This window comes from Protopterus annectens, chromosome 8.part0 (genome assembly GCF_019279795.1).
Source record: "Protopterus annectens isolate FY-2018-M chromosome 8.part0, PAN1.0, whole genome shotgun sequence".
Taxonomy (NCBI): domain Eukaryota; kingdom Metazoa; phylum Chordata; order Ceratodontiformes; family Protopteridae; genus Protopterus; species Protopterus annectens.
The window spans coordinates 1,016,603,273-1,016,626,491 of NC_056741.1; the positions used below are offsets into that span (position 1 = coordinate 1,016,603,273).

Consider the following 23,219-nt stretch of genomic DNA (forward strand, 5'->3'; position numbering starts at 1 on the left):
TTCCAGTTGTTGGATATGCCTGGTTAGGTACATATCAAAGGGGCAAAGGCAGTCAATAATAGGTCTGATGCATGCCAAATACAGTGGAACAATGACTTCCTTGGACTTAGATGTCTTACCTTTGTTTATAAGTTGCGCAACATAGAATGATTTTTTCACCACTGTAGACAAGTGATGATCAAAGGCTAGATTACTAACTATGCTTAATAACCTTAAATAAAATCCTTAAATGCTAAAACAAAAATATGATTTATTTTGTGCGAAAGTTGTCACATACAAAAAGCATGCTTGTCTAAATACATATAAACAAAAATTACATGTTAACATTGTATTAAGCAACATTTCTAAATCTTAAGTTATAATTAAGGCCAATATCTTCTTTAAAATGCAAATAAGCCAATTAATATATAAATTAGTAATCAGCTAGAAAAAATATAAGCGAACTACCTATATAATAATTCAAAATAAATATTAATATAAGAGTTAAATCAAATATATCTCATAACCAGGCAATAATCTAAAAAAAAATACACAAATTGTTAAAAATATATCAATAAAAATTATATAATAATATCTTATAACAAAAATAATAATATATTTATATGTAAATAAATAAAAAATTCATGTATTTCTATAATAACATTATTACTATAAATATATATTCTTACCATAATATTATATAATGATATAGAATAAATACATAAAGCAACATAAAAATAGGTATTTAATAATAAAAAACTACATATATAAAAAAAAAAAAAAAAAAAAAAACATATATAACAAAAAAACTAAATATTTTCCATTTACACCTCTATTGATATGAACGATAATCTAAAATCCACCAAAAATAATATGATTTATTTGGCAGAATTTACCATAACTTATTCATTTGATAGATTGGGCTAGGAAAGGACTCATTTATATAATGCCTATTAATAAAATACAGTGGACAGATGATATTTTCCTACCTAATATCTAAATTTTATATAGGCAATTTCTAAAAAAAAAAGTCCTTCTATTAAGCTCAGTTAGTCTATTGTACAACAATACATCTGTTCTATACATGCTGGAAGATAGAAATAATATTTAATTTTTCTACAACCAGCAAATATAAGGCCTCTGAGATGAACTGATAAAAAATAATTTCTGATAGGGCACGCCTATGTTATGGTGAACGGACAATATATATGTGGCATAGGGATTTTTGAATCAGCTCTTATGCAAACACGACATATATCAATGAGCTATTTATATACTAATACAAATTTTATATGTGATAATGCTTTGCTATATTATATTAATATTAGTGTATATTTATATTGATATGTCATTTATTTGTTTATGGATACAATTTATATAAAATATGGTGATGAGGCAACAGTTTATAGATATATATGTATTGGCTTATATGACTTTTATGAAGTGTTAAATATATGTTAAAAAATTATTTTACAATTTTTTGCAGTCAAAGGATAAAAAAATTGTGGAAAAATTAATAAGTGAGCTTGCCTATGTTGGCTTAATATTAATTGTGAATGAATAGTTCGCTGGCATGTATGTGTATGAAATTTAGAATGTATTAACTTTTGATTAAATAGTGTATTTTCTATTATGTAGCGTGTTTTAATGTGTTATGTTTTTTAAAATGTGCTGTATGTGCTGTGCGCGCTGGCGCGTGGTAATTTGTAGTAGTACTTTTATGGTAACTTTGTTTAATAATTTGTTGTTGATAAACATTAAACATCTATGTGTATAGATGTAAATAAACTTCTTAATAATCGTATTCTGGTCGGGTGTCAGCTAATTCTATCGCTGAATGAATTAAATTCATTAGTAATAGTTCGGCTGTATAATGTATCGTTCGTTCGTCCGCATTTTTTTTTCACAATACTAACTATGTGTGTCCCTAAATCCCTGACAACTGGGTCAACTCTAAGGGGTGTATTGTCAATATGATAGTTATCAGGGATGGATGACTTTCCAAAGGATACTATTATGCATTTCTTGGCATTTAGTTTTAGTCCATGGCTCTGACACCAGTTGTCTGTCTGTGTCAGCCCTTCCTGAAGAACATTTGTGTCAGTGTGAGATTCAATGACAGCTCCTAATTTGCAATCATCTGCAAATTTAGTCAGCCAAAAACCACTGACACTGGCCTTGACTTCTGCAAAGTCAATGCCAAAAAGGAGTGGTCCAAGGACTGATTCCCTGAGGGACTCCACTTGTGACTGACCTCTTTGTAGAGGTGGACTCCCCAATTCTAACTTTCTGGGTCCTGTCTGTGAGCCATTTGGCTATCCACTGGGTGACATACAGGTTTGTATCTAACCTCTTGAGTTTGCCAACAATGTCCGGGTGGGGTATTGGGTCAAATGCCTTGGCCAGGTCAAGGTAAGCAGTGTGAATGATTTTTCCCTCATCCATTGCTTTGGTGGCCTTCTCAAAGAAGTCGACCAGGTTGAGTAGACATGATCTGCCCTTGACAAAACCAAACTGGGTTGGGTCCAGTGTCTGGAGGTTTACTATATCTCTATTGATCATCTCCATGATAATTCTTTCCATAGCTTTACAAATAAGCCTAGTTTCCAGGGTGTGTAGATGCCCCATCTTTGTGCAGAGGGATGACTGTTGCCTTTCTCCATTCATAAGGCATGAAGCCTGTTTGGAGGCTACAGTTAAATAGTAAATCTAGAGGCAATGATAGGTTGTATTTCATGCTATTTAGAAGTCATCCTGGGATATTGCCTGGGCCAATTGGTGCAGTGTTCTTGGTCTTAGAGAGAGCATTAAGGACCTTTTCCCTGGTGATAGTAGGGGGGTTATATTTGATGATATTTCCTGAGGCAAGGTTGAGGGGCAGAGAGGAGTAAAGTTGGAGCTGAATTTTTCAGCCAGGAGGTTTGCTATATCTTCTGGCTCAATATAGGTGACTCCATTTACAATGTGCTCTGCATACAATTGTGTATTGCCTTTAAGGTTACGGACATAGCTAAAGAATGCTTTGTGGTTGTCCTTGGCCTGGGAGGCCAAACCTACCTCAAATTTAGCTTTGGTAGACTTTATTTTTTCTCTGAGTTGTTTGTTTAGTTTGATAAGAGTGCTTTTATCCTGCTGGTTGCTGCACCTCATAATTTTTGCCATGATTTTCTTCCTTCTGTAATATAGCCAACTGATTTTGTGAGTTCACCAGGGTAGCTTGTTTTTTGAGTTAGTTCTGTGCTTCTTCCTGGTGGGTACAGCTGCCTCTATGCAGCTATTAACATGCTTGTACAGGGTTTCTGTGAACAATTCTGCATAGGCAGAAGTGTTCACAGGGTTTATGGGAGCGTGTAATTTTGCCAGGTTCTCACTTAATAGCAGGAGGTTAGCCTTAGAATAGTTCCTGCTGAATATTCCAGGTTTAGCTGGGGGTTCAGGTTTTAATTTTACTTCAAAGGAGTCAATTTTGTGGTCTGACATTACTAGGGAAGGCGTAACAGTAGGGGGTGTGCAGCAGTCTCCAATATTAGTGAGGACCAGATCCAGTATGGTTGCACTCCTGGTTGGTGTGCTGACTATCTTGTCCAGGGAGTTTGTGTTTACAAAATCCAGGAATTTCTGTGCCTGTGCATTTGGTGTCATATAGGATTCCCAGTTAATACTGGGGTGATTAAAGTCACCCATGAATATGGTATTGGGTTGAATGGTTAGTGTTTCTAATAAGTTTAAATACATGGTATGCATTTCCTGGGTCATAGAGGGGGACCTATAGCTTACAAAGAAGTGGTATTGGATTTTACCTATGGTGGTTTGAACATGGAGCAACTCAAATGCATTGTCCAGTTTGACCAGCCTTGAAGTATATTTATTTTTGATGTGAATACAGACACTTCCACCTTTAGTCCCTGCCTGTGAAGTAGCTGGCCTAAATGTGTGGAAGGCATTATAACCTTGCACTTTTGGTGTGCTCTTCACAGCTTTAAACCATGTCTCAGTGACTGCACAGACATCAGCATTCTCTAGGGTAAAGACAGCTTCTAGAGAGTAGAGTTATTTGTTTAGACTTCTAGCATTGAGTAGTAATACCTTTAGATTTTCTTGGTTTTCATTTGCTATGTCGGAGATACTTTCAGTTTGGCATTTCCAAAAAAAGGCACTATGGGGAAAGACAATGTTTTAGCTAATATTTGAAAGCCTAGAGGGGAGAGGTGCAAACCATCCCTGGCAAAGCAGCATGGTCTGTTGATCATCTCCTTCCATGCTGACAAATATTGCACCCCCTCAGAATGACACCAGAAACTAAGCCAATTATTAAAGTCAATCATCTTTTGTTCATATTATGGCATTGACCTTGGAGAAGGTAAAATGCTGCTCAATGCTAGGCTCATACCAGCCTGAGACACATATTCCAAGAGCTCCATGATGTCTCTCTTCATATAGTCTAGGGAGGTACGTCTCAACTGATTTACTCACACATGGACTATGACTGAGTCATATTGGTAATTGTGGTCCAATGACCTGAGTGCATTCATAATGTGGAGGATCCTAGCCCCTGATAAGCAAGTGACCGTAACTTTCTCCTTATTCAGCCTGGTGAGAGGGACACCAGTGTATCTCATAATAAGAGTCCCCAATGATTAGAATGTTGAATTGTTTGGTGACTTGCCTTATGGCAATTATGAATTATGAATAATTTTCTTGGGTGGAAAAAGCCAGGGTACCATTTGGCTAGGCTTATATAGGCCCTAGGGCCAATAGCCTAGTACCTACCTATGAACCTATGAACCTATGGGCTTAGAGGTAGAGGCTCCATGAGATGTTGCTATATGTGTTGATGTGGGTGTTGTTTTGAAAGAGTGCATTTGGGGCTGCTGAGGGCATTTGTTATGTGTATTTCATCTAGGAGGTCTTTGTGGTTTAGGAAGGTTACATGTAAGTGCCTCAGCATATGTGGGTCTACACATCTGCTTTGAATTGTGTATGATGCTATTTAGAAGTCAGTTAGGGATATTTTCTAGGTCATCGATGCACTATTCCTGGTATTAGAGAGAACACTCAGGATCTGTTTCTTAATGATAGTTGGGAGACTTATATCTGACAGTATTTTCTGAGAGAAGACTAGGGGAATCAATGTTTGTTTAATGAAATGCTAATAGAGGAGATGAAAACAAATACTCATGAAATAATTTCCAAAATGACCACTACATTATGTTTCTTAAATGCACCATCAAGGTAAGTGTCTAAATGTACAGACTTTTTGCAATGGCCAGGAATCTAACCTGGGTAAACTGCTTGGAAGGCAGCTATGCTCTCCATTATACCACTAATGCTACATTCCTCTTCCATATTATTTTTTTTTCTTTGTGATTCAGTTTTCCTGCTATTAATGTTGCTTTTCACATATATATCAAGGCCAAATGTCATTTTTATGCCATCCAACACATTTGAAAACATTTTAGTTATGCTTTTCGGTGCTTGGTTGATGAGCTATACAGTACTAAATTATCCACAAAAGGTAGATAATATGCCATCATATAAAGCTGATTGGTAGTAGTTAAGCCATGACCATAACCTAGTCTGTTAAGCAAACATCTCATTGGGTTAAGTCTAAGGTATAACAGCATTGAAGAATCACCCTGGGATATCAGCTTTGGATTTTTATCCTTGTAATAACAAATTCTATCATGATTCAGCTCTAAAACGGATTGATACAGTTTCATAGGGTCTATATTACCTTGTTGAAAGGCATTTTCACTAAATGCCTTTTATCGACACATAAACAGCAAATTCCCAAAACTCCGAATGGCCACTTCAGCAAATTTTTTTCCCAGGGGAAAAAAACACTTGGCCATCATCGGGAATTTGCCCTTTTTCCACTTTAGTGTAATCTTGCAGTTGGTATATTTAGTTGGGGGTTGTAGGGGCAAAGCCCCCGACTTCTTAGGGTCTGAGAGTTTGTTTGATATTTGGTTGGCCAAGCAACATTTTTCCCCTGGGAAAAAATGCGATGAAGTGGCCATTTGGAGTTTTGGGACTTCACTGTTTATGTGTCAATGAAAAGGCGTTTGATGGAAATGTCTTTCAATCAGGAAATATAGACCCAGTTTCATAGCAGTTGCTATGTAATTCATTGCTTTTGGGTATATTTTATAAATCTACCGAATGCTAGCAAATGTATTTTTGTTATATATCCATGTTATACTTGGGTACCACTATTTTTGCAGTACTCTGTTCTAGATTTGTTTAACAGTCGATGAGCCTTTGTCCCATATGATTTTCTTCTAATGCTTTACTATTCTATTGTCATGACTGATTTTTTTTTCTAGATGACTATAAACTCTGTCTGTATCAGTTCCAATATATAATTTATATACTGGTGGAAGGCAACTTATTGATCTTTTTTTCATATGGTGGCTTTCAGGTTCACTCTTAAGAAAGAGCATTGTTTTTCATTGTTGTTAGCCTGGTTGATGTCCATTTAAGATGCACATGTAAATAACTTTTACCTGGAGCTAAATCTTTTCTCAAAGTTGTTAATATGTTTAGCTAGAAGTTATGCACTTCATCTCTACATATGGTATTTCATTTAGGAGCCTTAATTAATTTTGACTTAATTTCTCTGACATTTACCTCATCCCATTTCATATTCAGTATACTAAAGATTCCTACTGTGTTTTTAATCTCTCCTATCAATTAAGAATCCTTGTTATCTTCAACAGAATTTGCATAGATACCACTCAAAAATGTAATGGTTTCTCTTTTAGCTGGTGTTACTTTGCGGTTGGCATCTTTCTCAATTCTCTATAAAACCTTTTTAGGTCAACGATAAATTGCTTTTTTACAATATGCCTTTATATTTCTATATACCGTCTACGTTTTTTTGTGCTGATATTTACAGTTTATTATCGGAAATTGTGAAGATAAACTGTGATATGTTTTGATGTTATATATGGCTTTTGTTGTATTTATCTTTTTTGGAATTAAAAACAAAAATCATTCATGAAACACAGTGGATATCATAATACAATTCATTTAGCACTTTTATGTGCACATACTTAAGACTTCCTCAGAACAATGACATCTTGATAAATACATTATTTAAATGTTGCTAAGAATATCACGTAACAATCACCTGCTTAGTCAAAACATATATACAACATGTATCACATTTTATACAATTACTACAATCTATGTCCTTTTAAAAAACATTTAATACCACCATTCCAATTTGGATATTTATCTGCTTTTAAATATAACTGCAGTCTCATCTCTCTTTTTATGAAACTGATTTAACAAATGAGGCTTTTCTTTCCAGGCCTCCAATAAATATGGATATTAGTCAGTTGGACTTTCCTGGTAAACAAAGACAAATAAATAAATAAATACATTTAAATAATATCCATCCTTTACATCTTTTAAAACATGAACCAGAACAAAAACTGTTTTTTAAAACCTTCACATTGTAAAAGAATGTCTATAAAATGTATTGTTTATATTATTGTTTTTCATACCAGATTCATGCACTGTAATTCTCTTAGTTAAAAATATACTAATAGTCATCCATATATAAAATCTTTCTCAGGCAGAACAAAGGGCAATATAAATAAGTCCCTTTGACTTACATATGTAATATGCTTTGGCTCTCAATGATTTATTTAATCCTATAATATGAAAATTAGATCATTCAGAATAAACTACTACATTCACCACATTTATAGGTTCTAGTGTTCTTGTCTGTGAAAGGCCTAGTTAAACACAATAGTATATCAGGTTTACTATCGGATGCTTGAGACTCAAAACGTCAGGTCGAGCAATAATCACAAGTCAACATCAACAATCAACTTCAAAAGTTGGCTTTAGGAATACCAGCATACCAAAAATTCACACTGAATGTTAAAACACCCTGCTACCCTGGACCCAGTTGAAGCATTAACATGAGTCTAAAAGGGGGGCAGGTTTTGACAGATATCAATTTTGGTATTAGACATTCTAATTGCTTGAGTGCAGGGTTTGCACAGCTTGACTTGACCTTCAGTGTCTTAAGCATGTAATGGCAAACTGTATATTTTATTTATTTCTATTACATGACTTTAATCTCTTTGAATTGTCCTAATTACTGTGTTCATCTTTTTATCAGTCTTAAGATACTTCGGGTCTTATTCATTTTCTGAAGTCCCTTCCTTTCATCTAGCTTAATATGCCTTTTTATTTCTATTAAAGTAAGCAGGTCTACCCTTAGATTACTCTCTTCTTGGCTGAATGTCCTATCTGCTCTCTTTTTTCCTTCTCATTTCATTGCTATGCAATTCTTACTGTACTAGCAAACAGGCCTCCTGCAGAAGACTCCAGAATTTTAATCTGTGGCATATCCTCTATAAAAGTGTCTGTTGACCAATGTTCTGGGAATTTAATGAGTTATCATATTGTGATATTGCTTGTATTGGGGTGCCCACACTGAAATCTTTACCTTCCAGTTGGTTAACACTTCAATTTGTATTTCTTGCCTCACTAAATTTTTTTCAGTACATTCCACTTCTGTTTTCCTAGTTTTTCTTATGTGAAATGTATCATGTCTGTGAGTCTTTGCATGTATATATCTTCAAATATTTTAGGAGCTGCAGTGGTCATATTGGTAAATACAGTTTTCTTTTCTGCATAAATATTGCACCATGCCAGATCTCTTTTTATTTGCTAAGTTTAAACTTCTTTTTATGCATTACAACAGCTTCTGTGTTTCATTCTTTTTATATAGCACTTCCTCATGTATATCTTTTTCTAGACATTCTAAGGTTGCTTTATCTGGGTGTTCGTTTAATCTGATTTGTTCTATTAACAACCTTAATACCTGTAGCTTTCAATAGTTTTTCAGATGTAATTATTTTTCTTCCCTCTTATTTTTTTTTATCTTGCTATATATCCTCTTTGTGGAGATTCTGGATATGTTGGAAAATAGAAGCAAACCTTTCTTTATGGCTCTTGAATACTTTTTCTTGCATTTTAAAAGTAATTTTTTTATCAAAAAAGTCTTAGAGTACTACTGAAATACATTTTCTTTCAGTTTAACAAAGTAAGATCTGTTTATTCAGTACCTGCAAAAACATTTGTTGTATTGTTATATATCCTTTTAGAAGAAAATGTATAGCCCTCTCTGTCTCTATGAGTTCAACAGGATATGATGCGAAAGTGACTTCTGTGGGAGGATGAACACCATTGCTGCTGTACCCATCTCTTTTATGTAACACGTTAAACATATGACTGAGAAATGGCTATTGAGCCGACAATCAACAGAGAAGCAGAGAGCTAGTGAGAAAGATTTTATGTACTGTCTTCTTACTGAAAATTTTAAAATGCACCTTGCATTCATATCATTACATACGCAGCATTCTAGCATCATTCTGAATGTAACATATTATAAAGTATGCTTCTATATATTATCCTTCCCACTGGTGTTTTCCTTCAGCATACATCCTCTCCATTTTAACCTGCTTCTGGGGCTAATCCCCATCTCAGCCATTTAGTTTAACTGCCATCTCACTGCTGTTTATCATGTCCCATGTTGACTCAATCTCGGTCTTTAACCCTACCCACTTCTTCACTCTTTTCATAAGTGCCACATCCTTCTAAATTTTCTAATCTCTTAATATATCCATGATAATCCTATATTCTTTGTTTCAAATCAACTATGAATTCACACTTTACATTGCTTAATTATCATCAACACTAGTTTAGGTGTCTGAATTTCAACCCATCCTAATGTCATCATCAGAACTAACATTTTCACCCTGTGTCACAGTCTCCTTGTAGTATACACAACAACTCAATGCATGACAGCCCCTCTCTATCTTTTATGCACTTCATATAACCTGAGACTATAGTCCCTTGATCTCAACCACCAGTATATAAGCAGCTTATCTACATCCTCATCAGCTCATCTCTAACATTTTGTAATGGGGTTACTGCGGTGGTGGTGCTGCGGTAGCATTGTCACCTCACAGTAAGATGTCCTGTTCGATTCTCAGCTACAGCGTCTTCTGTGTGGAGACATGCGTGAATGGGTGTACCTTCATTGAAGGTTGTGTGTCAGGGCTGGTAACTCGGCACATACAAATCTATTGCCAATCATTAGCGGACCGGAGTTCCGCTGTGGCGACCCCTAACCGGGAAAAGCCGAAAGACACAAGACACAATTGTTTCAATGGGATTAAGACATGTAAATTACAATCAAATATCAGATCATACCTATTGCAGCCTATGTATAGTGTAGGCCCCCAACCAGCATCTCTTTCTTCTCCTGCCTTGTTACCTGTTTCACATGGTTCTTCCACAATTTGTACTAATACATGTCCAGGATCAAAACTATGAATCCTTGTATACCAACTTGTGGAATCTCCTCTTTAAACAAGCACTCCTATTCATAGTTCCTACCCTGGGTAGTGCATGTTTCTACTGAGACAAAAAAAGAAATTGGTCAGCTTAGCATTTACAAAACCAAACAAGCAAAAAATGTTTAAGAAAACCTAGTACTTAGTAAAGTAAAACTTTTGTAAATATACTACAGCTTTTACAATGTAAACTCCAGGCATCTCATTTCAGAAAATAAATGAATTATTCTTAAAAGGTTTAGTGTACTTGGAATATAACTGGCTACCCCCTTGCACATACCTCAGTAGCCCTTTTACTGTGGAATGTCCACTCATTTAGTCTTTAACTTGTTTTTCCGTTTTCTTCTTGCGCCCTCTATCAGTATTCTTCATGCCTTCATATAAATATATTCCACCTTTAACCAACTCATTTGCTCATTTGTGCCATCATGTCCTGAAAAACTTTGAATTCCTTTCCTTCTGCCTAAAAATATCCTTTGTCTGCGTGTCCTATCTTGTCTTCTAATCCATCCATTCACATAGCCCCCTATATCATCTGTTCCTTTCCCTGCTCCAATCTTCTTCCTCATGCAAGACTCATCCACTAATTCACAGCAAAATTACCCTTCCACTTTGTCTCTGATATCTGTCCTTTTCAGCTCTTCTTTTAACATTATCCCTAAAATAAATTTTTATACATAATTCATGAATTAAACTATATCAGTTTTACACAATGGATGAAGCCAAATTCTGTGTTCTTCACTAGAATACTGAACTAATCTTACGTGATCACACTCTAGTTTAAAATTTGTATTTTGGTCCTGAGCTGGACAGCTGCTCTGCTGTCTAAGTTGTCAAGTCTGTTAAGTTGCTTCTTAATTCTTAAAAAAGGATTTCAGAGGGAAGTTTAATTAATGAGGAGCAGAGATAGTTCAGAAAGAAATCACATTAATGTTTTTCCAAAACTTGAAACAGACTATAAATCCTCAAATTATACATAATGCAGTGTGATTCATTGTTTTCTACTTTTTCGGGAAAAGGGCAGATTTAGTGTAATAGAAATTATTCCTGGGATTTATTAAATCCCTACAGCATTGCATTAAGGGCCATGGTAAAGAGGGCATGTTAACACAATGCTGTATTTTGCAATTCATAGTCATGTTAGCCATAATCAGGAAAGACCTCATTATCAGCTAATCTGCATATCTATGAATCACAGTTAGCTACTGCAAAGTACAGATCAGAACTTCATGTGATAGTTAACTGTGGCAGCCACATTGTGTGGGCAAAGCCATCCCTCCCCTTCAGTCATGCTCCTACATGCAAAAGTATACATTTGTACACAAACATAAATGCACCACAGTCCCCATACCTGTCTGCATGGCCTGATGAATTGTTTTCCAGCCCTAGGCTATCAAAAAAGGTTGATGTCCTACTTAGCACATTATATCTCTGGCATCTAGTGCTCTACCCCTCCCCTAATTCCCATACTGAGAGGTGTTGCTAGGGCACATGAGTAGTATTCCAAGTTTCTAGCTATTCCATCCACCTCCCGTCCCTGTAATGGTTTCAGTATCATTAGAGGGTAAGAGTAGTATCCATGTTGTCTTGTTCCCTCACCAAATGTTGCAGGTTCTGCTCATTACTCTAAAGATGTATGGTATGACAGTCACCCTAACCAAACCCAACAACACTCACACACACACACACACACACACACACACACACACACACACACACACACACACACACACACACACACACACACACACACACACACACACACACACACCTCCTATGGAAAGTTGAGTATGGCATTAACAGCACACCCCTAAGAGTTGACCCAGTAGTTCAGGATTTGGTAACTCATGTGGACAGTTGACCTCAAACTCTACTAGGACAAGATCAAGATGAAGCAAACCTAAGGACATTCTGCAACATCAGGAGCAGTTTCAACTTGGTTTCATGAGTATAGCACCCAGAGAGAGAGAGAGAATTGCATCATGTTTCATGCAAATGCACACTGGTCATGTAAAGGCAGACTATAAGCTAATCAAGCAATAAGGGTTAAGTTGCAGACCGAATATATTAGGCAAAGACAAGAACATTCTTTAAAATAAAAGACAGTTTCAAAAGTATTTTACACAATATTCCAATTTATTTCACACAAATACACAGTAGCCATTAATATCAGACTTTAAACTGACCACCAGTTATTTAATTCACAACACAGCTAGCCACCCCCTCACAAGAAAAAAGCATAAATATTCCAGTTTATTTCATACAAATGCACAATAGCCAGCAATTAATAGCAGACTTTAAGCTGATTGAATGAAGAGGATAAGTTCTAGCACAGCTAGCCACCTCCACCCCAAAAAAATTAATTTGTTTCACAAAAAATACACACTATCCAGCCTTTAAAATAATATGAAAAAAACAAACATTGCTGCCAACCCCCCCTGAAAAAAAGCATAAATATTCAGATTTATTCACAGAAATATGCACTAAAGGTGGAATATAAACCAACCAAGATAAAAGGACAGTTACAGTCATCCACAGCTCAGCTAGCCACCCCACACAACTAAGCATATACTATTCTAGTTAGTTTATTAACACAAATATTCACCTGCCAGCCTTAATGGAAGAATTTCAACTGAACAAGTGAAAGGAGAAATTACTTTAATCCACAGCCCAGTTACCTACTCCTCATCCCACCAAAACAAAAAGAGGATGGAAGAATAGAATGAAAAAAATGAACATAAGTATCCAAAATATTTAAACAAATGCATGCGCGCACGCGCGCACACACACACACACACACACACACACACACACACACACACACACACACACACACACATGCACGTACGCATGCACACACACACACACACACACACACACACACACACACACACACACACACACACTAGCCTAGCTACTGACCCCTCCTCTCCCCATCTCCATAAATAAGAAAGTAAATCTAATTATATGCACATAAATAAAATACTTACCTTCAGTCCAGTAGTCCATAATACCCTGACTGATTCACTTCAACAAAAAGTGCAGTGATTAATCCAGTTCTCCAGATTTGATTAAAAAAAATCCACTGCAAAATTAACTACTTCGGATGGTGCAGTGGTGTAGCAGTAGCATTGTCGCCTCAAAGCAAGAGGTTCTCTAGTTCGATTCTTGGCTGGAGTGCCTTCTATGCAGAGTCTGTATGTCCTCCCTGCATTCGTGTGTTTTTTTTTCTGAGTATTTTGGTTTCCTCCCACATTAAAAAGACATGCATCTGGAGCATTTCTCCACAGACTTTTGGTGAAAATTGCCTTTGTTCCAAGTTGGACTTTTCCAGTAAACAAATGTTAAATAAATAAATAAATAATACATCTAGTGCACTCTACAACTAGTAGGCTGTTGTTAATTTAAAAAATACCCATGGTTCTCTCCTGCCTTGTCTGTAGTTACTTTTGAGTTTCTTCCAATCCTGTACCATGTTTTCATGTACGGACAGATGCACACATGCAAGAGGAAGAAACAAAAATTTACTTTAAGCTTTTCACTTTTTAAATATGAAAAGCTTTTAAAAGGGAAACATTTGTTTTTTTTTTAATGAAAATCCAATCCAAAAGGCTGCACCTCTTTATTGTTTGCAGCTGAGGCATACTGCACCCTCACCCCTGCATTACTATGCCTCTGCGCTAAAGCATTGGGTTAGGGATGTCTTTAAATTCTTAAATTTTACAGCAAGGTGTGCATATCATGCACACCATGTGGTAACCTTTCTTAATCACCCCTATGATTCCTGGCTGTCCTCTTGTGGCCTAGCAACCACATCAAGCATTAAGATTTTGATATTTGCTATGTTTTCCTGTTTTATAGCCATAAGCTGCTTTAATTCTAGATATTGTTAAAAGAGAATTGGGCTATACATTACCTAGTTTAACATTTTCATTAAAGATTCTGAGCATCAGGTAATATCTCCTGGTTTTGCTTTCAGATGCAGATGTTCACTGTTAATGCTGATTTCCATTCATAGTATCAAGGTATTTCTCTACAGAATTTAAAACTAATTTTTTCACAGAATATTTTAGAATGGTTAGATTTCAGTGTTGGACTCCTCTTAGCTTACATTAAATAAAGATTGGCAGAAAATATTTTATCCCACTTTCAACAAAAATCTTCATGTCACATATTTTGTTTGGTAGTTCAGTTCAGGAGCTCTGGAAAGCAGTTGTCACTACACTCTGAGCATGTCAAAAATGAAAGGCAGTGTGATTTTTTTCAGGGTTAGGCCAAAGACTGCTTTTTCTCCAAACAAGATGTTAACATTTTAAATGAAATTCCTTTATAATGTTTTATGAAAGTTTCTACAATGAAGAATCAAAGTTAATCACTCATAAAATGGGGTCTAAATCATACCAATTAACTGCTCCTGATTTTGTAGAACATCCCTGACTTTTGCTTCATATTTCTGTCCTCTCAGTCATAAAACGTTTGATTTTCTGGTAAATCAGTGATGATTACAGTCAATAATGTCAAATATTAGAGATCCTTAACTTCATATTATTCTGGAAATTCATGACGGTGCAAAACCTATTGTTCTATTAACCTCTTAAATTAATTAAAATAATATTTTAAAGATGTCCCTAATTGCGTGACTTCGCCCTTCATTATTTTTGGCTTTGTCCAGAATTCTTGAGCAAAAATTTGAGAAGAATGATCTCAAATGCCAAGTATTAGGACAACTTGAAGCAAGTGTTTTTTTTTGTAAGGGGCACCCCCATAAGCATCCTACCTCAAAACGTCTATATACCTATTCTAATATCACTCAGTACAGGAGAAGAAAAAAACTTCCCAGAACAATTCATGAATGTCTTGAACAATCATAGCTATGGGAGAACAGAGGAGATGTCTTAGTTAACTCACATCAGGTGACACAGGAAAACCTTTATTATGAAACCATTACATAACTTTCTTCTGTTTGTCTCATGAAAATGACACATAATGGAGTCTAGTATAGAGGTAATAAGACCAGCTATGCAAAGAGTGCAGCTTACATAATAAATCAATAGATTTACCACAATAATCATGCAATAATAGGATCTACATCAAGAGCTCTGGTACTCTAGTTCAGAAGCTCTGGTACATTGATTTTGGTACATCTGTGACATTTTAAAAATTTTCATCTGCATTTTTATTTGTGTTTTGCATTACATGTTTTATTAATGTTTTGCTATGTGGTTATAATGAAATATATATTCTAATAGTGGTCGCAACCTTAAAAATAGCCATCTATATGCACTGTTAATTAATAAATATCAGGTGACACCTTCAATCAATATATGAGACACAATTATCATTAAAAGAAATGCATTGATAACTTCACATTTTCTAAAAAGAAGCACTGCATTTTATTTTGATCAAAATTAGTAAGACTGCATTTTGTCAATGATCAGTATAACTTGGTGGCAGTGGTTATACTAACATGAATCTGTGCAAGAAAATATCTTTGCAAGATAACAGATGTGCATCTTACAACTTTTATTACTTAAATGTTGGTTATTTCACAACCTTTGTTACTTAGATGTTGGTTATTTCTTTTACAGGGATCACCTGCCCAGAAAACAGTCATTATCAGTTCTGTGCTACTGCCTGTCCAGCAAGCTGTGCAGATTCAACAGCTCCATTGTACTGTACCCAGCCCTGCAAGGAGAGCTGTGTTTGTAATGATGGTTATATTCTAAGTGTGGGAAGATGTGTTCCGCTGAGTCAGTGTGGGTGTCAGTACCAGGGTCGTTACTATGATATTGGAGAGGAGGTGATAACAACTGACAACTGTTCCACTAAATGCAAATGCATAAACAGTAACAGCGGAATGGACTGCCAAAATTATGGTTGCATGCCTTATGAGGAATGCAAAATTAAAAATGGTGCTCGTGGTTGCTACCCAGCAAAGAATGGAACATGTTGGACTTCTGGTGATCCGCATTATCACACCTTTGATGACCGTCCCTTTGATTTCCAAGGTATATGTAGATATACTCTGAGCAAATATTGTGGCTCCTTAACTCACCTTGTGAACTTCAGTGTTAAGGTAGTAAATGAGCACAGAGGAGGAAGTACTGTTGTGTCATGGACTCGGGAAGTACAGCTCACTGTCTACAGTCATGAAATTGTGATGACATCTGGAGAGAAGGGCAGAGTGAAGGTAATAAAGAAACTCTTTGCAGTGTGGTGTATTCATATATGCCCTGAATATTATCGATTTCTAATACTATAACATTTCTGTATATTTAACAGTTTGCATATAGTTGATAGTTATCTTTAAGAATTAGGAATACAGTGAAAGAAAAACTGCTAGTTAAGGAAGGCAGACTACAAATGATATTCATAAATATAATGTGTACTACAATGAGCTGGTGTGTGGGGAAAAATCATGGAAAACTGTATAAGTACAATTCATGGACAACAGCATAGCAGAGCTGCAGATGAGGCAATATTACACAGCAAATTTGCATCTGCTATTCTGTAAATATGCAGATAATCATCTCTGCATGAATAACAGTGCTAATGAAAATGCAACAGCTATAAAAATTGCAAGAACTGTCATTTGCAGCTGTATTACAGTTATAAAGGTCTAACCAACCAGTAAAACACAGCTACAGTGATAATGCAGCAGATATGAAGGATATATTTTTTTACAGCTGTAGCATTAGTTGCTCACACAGAGGTAGAAAAAATGGCCTGCTACATTCATACAGAAATAAGCTTCTTGCTAAACATAAATAAATAAATAAACAAGTAAATAAAAGTAAAGAATAGCTGGTTATCAAACATAGATACATAGATATGCTAGCTACACCAACACTACTAACACTGCTACAGGCAAATAGGAATTGCAAAAAGTGTATTAGTTTATTTTACTGCCCTGTGCACAGATGACAGATGCTGTAAATGCCCAGATCCAACTGTGTCTCTATTCTGCAGAACATGCAGACTGCATTGCGTGCACTGCAGAAGAAATCTCGGAATCTGACTATATATCACTGAAATAGAGCTAAAATGACTCCCATATGTTCCTGCTTCCAAAATTATTCACATCCCTCAGTGGCATTTTAGATATACAGTAAATTATTTGAAATATTGGAAACTACCTTTTTATTTATGCAGAGATTTACAAAAGGTACACACCATATATTTAGTTACAAAGCAAATGCAATTAGAAGCAGTTCTGAATAAAGTCCTACAGAGTCAGACCTCCACAATGAAGATATAACAGTTATGTGTTCTTGGAAAAAAAAAATATATATATATATTATTTAAAAAAATATAGTGTGTGTATGTGTGTGTGTGTGTGTGTGTGTGTGTGTTATACAGAAAATAGCATAATACCTGAGTACTCATGTGGGGCTAGATAGGTAGGCGGAATTAGAATGACCTGCATTTTGCCAGTTCACCTATCTTGAGAGGGAGGAAGAAAAGGGTTTTCCAACAGGGTTAAGGCCAGAGCAGAGACCAAGGACTTAACCCAACTTTAAATAGAGAAAGTGCACCGATTTCTTATTCACAGCTTTGCACATTATCTATGAGACAGGACAAATTGCTGGACATAAACAAAAATTCCAAACTGCCCTAGGATGGTGGCTTAACTTGGCTTAAATATTGGCCTATTTGGGAATATGGATTTGGTCATCCAGTGAATGAAAAAAAAAGGTCAGAAAATTGAAGAAGGGTTTGATGGTCTGGGTATAGAAGACAAAATGCAAAAAATAAAAAAAAAAAATCCTAGACAATGTGAAAAAATAATAAAGCAAAGTATAAAAAGTGTTGAAAATTTCAGTTCTATTTACTATGATTTAAAATATGTTAAAGAACGTTTGCTGTCTGAAGCATGAGGCCTGATTCCAAAATACTTTTTTTAGGTGTTTTGGAATCTGGCCTCTAGTGTAAACATGTTTATAGATAGGCCTTACACTGAAGTAAGTCACTTAAACTGAGTGTAAGTCTTCAAGAATCAGGGTGGACTCACACTCAGAGCAAAACTTTTGGAATCTGTCCCATGATGTCAGTAATAACAGGATATCTTACATGAGTTCAGATTGTTATACTAAATAATGTAATTAGACTGTCAACAATTATAGATTGCTTGGAGATAATGCCAAATTATTTGCACAGAACTATCCATTGAAAGGTTGCATTTATTTAATAAAGTTCCTTCCCAAAGTCATTATTCTTAACCAATATAAAATAAATCCTTTCTGACCATTTTTAGGTCTAAGAATTATTTTCTTAATACAGACTTAATTTAAAGCTCAGTAGGTAGTCACTAGAATTAAATTAATGGTTCAGATTTTTCAGGTGTGACCTTGTTTAGATTTTTCAGATCAGGGGCCATCAAAGAGTAGTCATGCGCACTTTTTTTTTAATACAGATTGAAGGAGGTTAATAATCTCAACCATGCAGGCATTACACGATATTGCTTTTTATGGATCTTATAGATAATAGTACCTGAGGCAAAACTTACTTCTGTATGGTCACAGAAAATTTTTTAGTTTTTGTAAAATAATACAATATTACTGGATAGCATTAAATGTCTTTTGAACAGTGGGAACAATGTGGGAATAAGCAGACATTGTTACTTTATATTGTATGTAGGACTAGTTAACAGCAAATCATTAAAATGTCAGCAAGATTCAGTGATATCCTTGATAGCATATTAACAAATTCTGAATCAATGTGCTTTCCTATAGATGGCAGGCATTTTTGCACTGATTCTGACCAGGAGGCCATTTAGTATAGCTTAGGTCTAGAATAATGAAATATAAAGCAAATCAACATCCAAGAGCTTTTCAATTTCTCCAAATCTTTTGGGTTTCTAATACCAAGTCAGGAACGGACCCCATTCCTAAAGCAAAGCACAATGAAAGTTCATGAAGTTAATATTGTTGCACTCTTTGATGTAAGCCAAAAGTGCTCTTCACAGCAATCGTAATGTGCCTAGTAATAACTCCTTCTGCAATTCGTATGAAGTTACATGTATTGGTAGCATATCTAAATATGATTGTAGACTCTTTTTTATAAGATCCGTTGCTCCTGCTACAATTGGAACAATCTGGGTATCTTTCTTCCACATTGCTCTCATTTCTGCTTGCAAATTCTGATATTTTATGACTTTGTATCTCTGTGTACACAGGACACTGTAATCACAGAGTGTGGTGATTTTAATGATCAATGCTACTTTTGTCTTCTTTTCTTGGACCACTATATCCAGTTTTCTAGCATCTATCTTTTTAATTGTTGGTAATGGATGATCCCACGTAATGTAGACTTCATTGTTTTCTATGATACTTTGTGGCTCATGTTTTCAGTGATTTTTTAGCCATTTCATTATCATAACGTTTGCACAAGCACCAGTGCAACTGTCTCACCACATTATTATATCTTTTAGTATACAGTCCTGCCAATAATATGTCACAACCAGCAATAAGGTGTGCAACTGTTTCCATTTTTGTTTTGCAAAACCTACATTTGTCTCTTTCTCTCACATTCAAGGGACTTTGTAAACCAATGTGTACATAGCTCACTATCTTGGGCCATCAATATTAACCTTTCATCTCTTGGTTTGAATTCAACTCTCCTTAACCATTCCTGAATTCATTCCTGATCAACATGAGGTTCTTCCAGAAGTTTTCTATACTTGCAACTACATTTATGCATTTTCCACATTTTTTGCCATCTCATCTGGTCCTTCACCTTATATTCTTCCTTTTGTTTTTTGGCAAATTCAGTTGCAGTCTGATTTTTATCTACTTCTGGTTTGATTTCCATTCCCGCTTGATACTGATATTTTTCTGCTAGATTAATCAGAGAAGTCATCTTAGATTTATTCTTCTAATGTTTTAAAACTTTCACTACATTTGGGTCTTGTGAGGTCAGCAGATATGTGTGGAGTCCCACAATTGCAGATCCATATATGTAATCAATTTCAAGGAGGCCCATCCCTCCTTCAGAACGGGGAAGATATAATCTTGGTATGCACTGTTTTTTATATATCATTTGGTGAGCATGAAGCATTCTTCTTGTTTTCCTATCTAATCTATTCAAGACGTTTTAGGGCAAGTCAATCACTCTAAAACTGTAAGTTAGGACAGAAACAGCAAATTGGTTTATAGCCTGGATTTTTTCCTAGATGTCAGTGCTGTTTTCAGGATTAATTTAAGTCTTCTGAAATATTCCCTACTAAGTTTTACTCACATTTCTTCATGTTTTATTGTTGATCCTTCATCATTTCCCAGATATTTATATACTCCTTCTATCTCAAGTTCTTTTATATCACATTCTTGTCCCAGACTTTTTCCTGGTGTTGCAGTTTTCCTGCTTTAAAGGTTGCTTTTGCACATTTATCAAGACCAAATGACATTCTAGTATCATCTGAAAAAGGTTCGACCACCTGCAGTTCTGCTTTCAGTTCTTCATCTGTTGAGCTATACAGTTTTAAATTATCAACAAAGAGAAGATGAGAAGTCTTTACACTTTGTTGTTTTCTAGGAGCCAATTTATATCCATGGCCTAGCTGCTAAGTAGACAGCTTAATAGGTTAAGGGCAAGGCAGAATAGCAGTGGTGACAAAGAGTCACCCTGGAATATCTCCCTTTGAAATTTTATCCCGTGGATAATAATTCGTCCTTTATCATGGCTTAATTGCAGAGTGGTCTGCCACTGTTTCATGGTCACTGTAATGTAGCTGATCAGTGTAGGATGTATCTTATACATTTTTAAGCACTCTTTTATCCATGAATGTGGGATACTATCAAATGCTTTTTTGTAGTCAGTGCATGCCATACTTAGTTTCTTCCCCTTTTTGCAGTTCTCCACTATGACTTTATCAACAAATGATCCTTTGTTCCATATGACTTTCCTTTATTGTCCTTTTGTTTTACTGCCATAATTGAGTTTTTTTCTAAATGGCTATAAACTCTGTCAGCATCATTTCCCATGTATAGTTTATATGGTGTCAGAAGGGAAGTTATTGGTTTATAATTTTTAGGGTAGCTTGCAGGTTCACTCTTAAGTAGGAACATTGTTTTTCCTGTTGTTAGCTAAATTTGTGTCTGTTTGGGGTGCACATTTAAATAGTTCTTACTCATGGCTAAATCGTCATGCCAAGATGTTAATACTTTTAGCCAAAAGTTAGGTACTGCATCTGGGCCTGGGGTTTTCCAATTAGAGAATTTTCGTAAATTTGTTTTAATCTCTTTGGCTGTTACTTCATTCCATTTCATATCCTGTACCTTTAAACTTCTTATTCTTCCTTTAACTTCTTCTATCCACTTAGCATCTTTGTTATGTTCCAGAGGATTTTCATAGATATTTCTCCAAAATATATCTATTTCTTCTTTTATTGGCGGTCTTTCAATTCCTTTTACTCTGTTTCCCAGTTCTCTATAAAACTTTTTTGGGTCATTGATAAATTGCTTATTGTGTACTCTCCCTTTACATTTATCTTCATATCTTCTAAGTTTTTCTGCCTGTGCTGAAATTTTTAGTTTGTTATTTATGATAGTGCATGATAGATCCTGGTCTGTTGTCATACTGTGCAATGCTTTTATCACATCTATCTTTCCTATTTTTGTTGATCTGTTCCCTCTTCTATGGTCTTCTAACAGTGACACTTCTTGTCTTAACGTATTTATAATGGTCTCTGTTCAATATTTACATGATGGTATTCGATTTCTCCCCTTCCTTTCCCTCACTACCCTGTGTTCTTGTGGTATAACTTTATCAGTTGTTAATTTAGCTGCACAGTAAGTTATATTGCATGGATCTCTATGAACAGTCCTAATTACTGTGTTCATTTGTTTTACTTTTTGGGTTTTATTAACCTTCTGCAGTATATTTCTTTCATTAATCTTGATATATCTAAGTATGTCTATTATATATATATATATATATATATATATATATATATATATATATATATATATATATATATATATATATATATATATATATATATATATATATACACCCAAATGCAACTGAGACAGTGGGAATGCTGAATGTAGTACAGTTGCATAAGCCCTATTTAACAGTAGATGTTTGAATTCTTCACTGCCAGCACCTACCTACTATCCCTCAGACTGTGCATTGTTGAAGTGGCTTTTAAGATCTTTGATTCAGTTGATAACACATGTATTGATTTGTCTCTATTATCCTACTATTTAAGAATCTGTATAACAAAGGTCCCAAACACCAGCTCAGAATTTAAATATGCATTCAAAAATGTCAGCTTTTAAATCAGCACAGTTTTGATTATATAAGCAAGCATGAAATAAACCAAACTACCAAAATGTATAAACTAGTAAAAAAAAAACACACAAAGTTGAAAAAACGGACAGAACCGCACTCAAGCAGGTTTAATACTCAGCTCCACAAACTTAGTGCTTTCACCATCCACAAATGGCTTCTTCAGAGTTAATGGAAGCCATTAAATAAAATGCATTTATACAAGAATCAATTACTCAACCACCAATCAACCAATCATATCCCTACACTAAATCAAGTATATCATTTTAAAGTAATATACATACAAAATCACATCATACTGATATATCAATACTGACAAAATGCATATATATACATAAATAATACTTAACACGTAAAACTAAAAAAATATATAGCCATTAAAATATATATTGATGTTTTTATATATAAAAATGTCTTATAAATAAATCAATTTAAACTTTACAAGCTCTTTGTTTCAAAACTGGCATAATAGATATGTGGTCATTTAAACCTGGTAAACAGATTGCATTTAAAATGACCTGCCACTTGTATTCTAACAATTCAACTTTGAGATCTTCATCCCCACCTCTC

General features: G+C 35.1%; 1 protein-coding gene across 3 annotated transcripts in view; it reads left to right on the plus strand.

Moving 5' to 3' along the window:
* Positions 1–23,219, plus strand: part of LOC122809198 (alpha-tectorin-like) — a 919,437-nt gene that overhangs the window by 335,102 nt on the left and 561,116 nt on the right. For all 3 annotated transcript variants that reach the window (XM_044080503.1, XM_044080505.1, XM_044080506.1), the window contains one exon: positions 15,950–16,551. In XM_044080503.1, the coding sequence (XP_043936438.1) occupies positions 15,950–16,551 (602 nt within the window). The remainder of the gene's footprint in view (positions 1–15,949; positions 16,552–23,219) is intronic.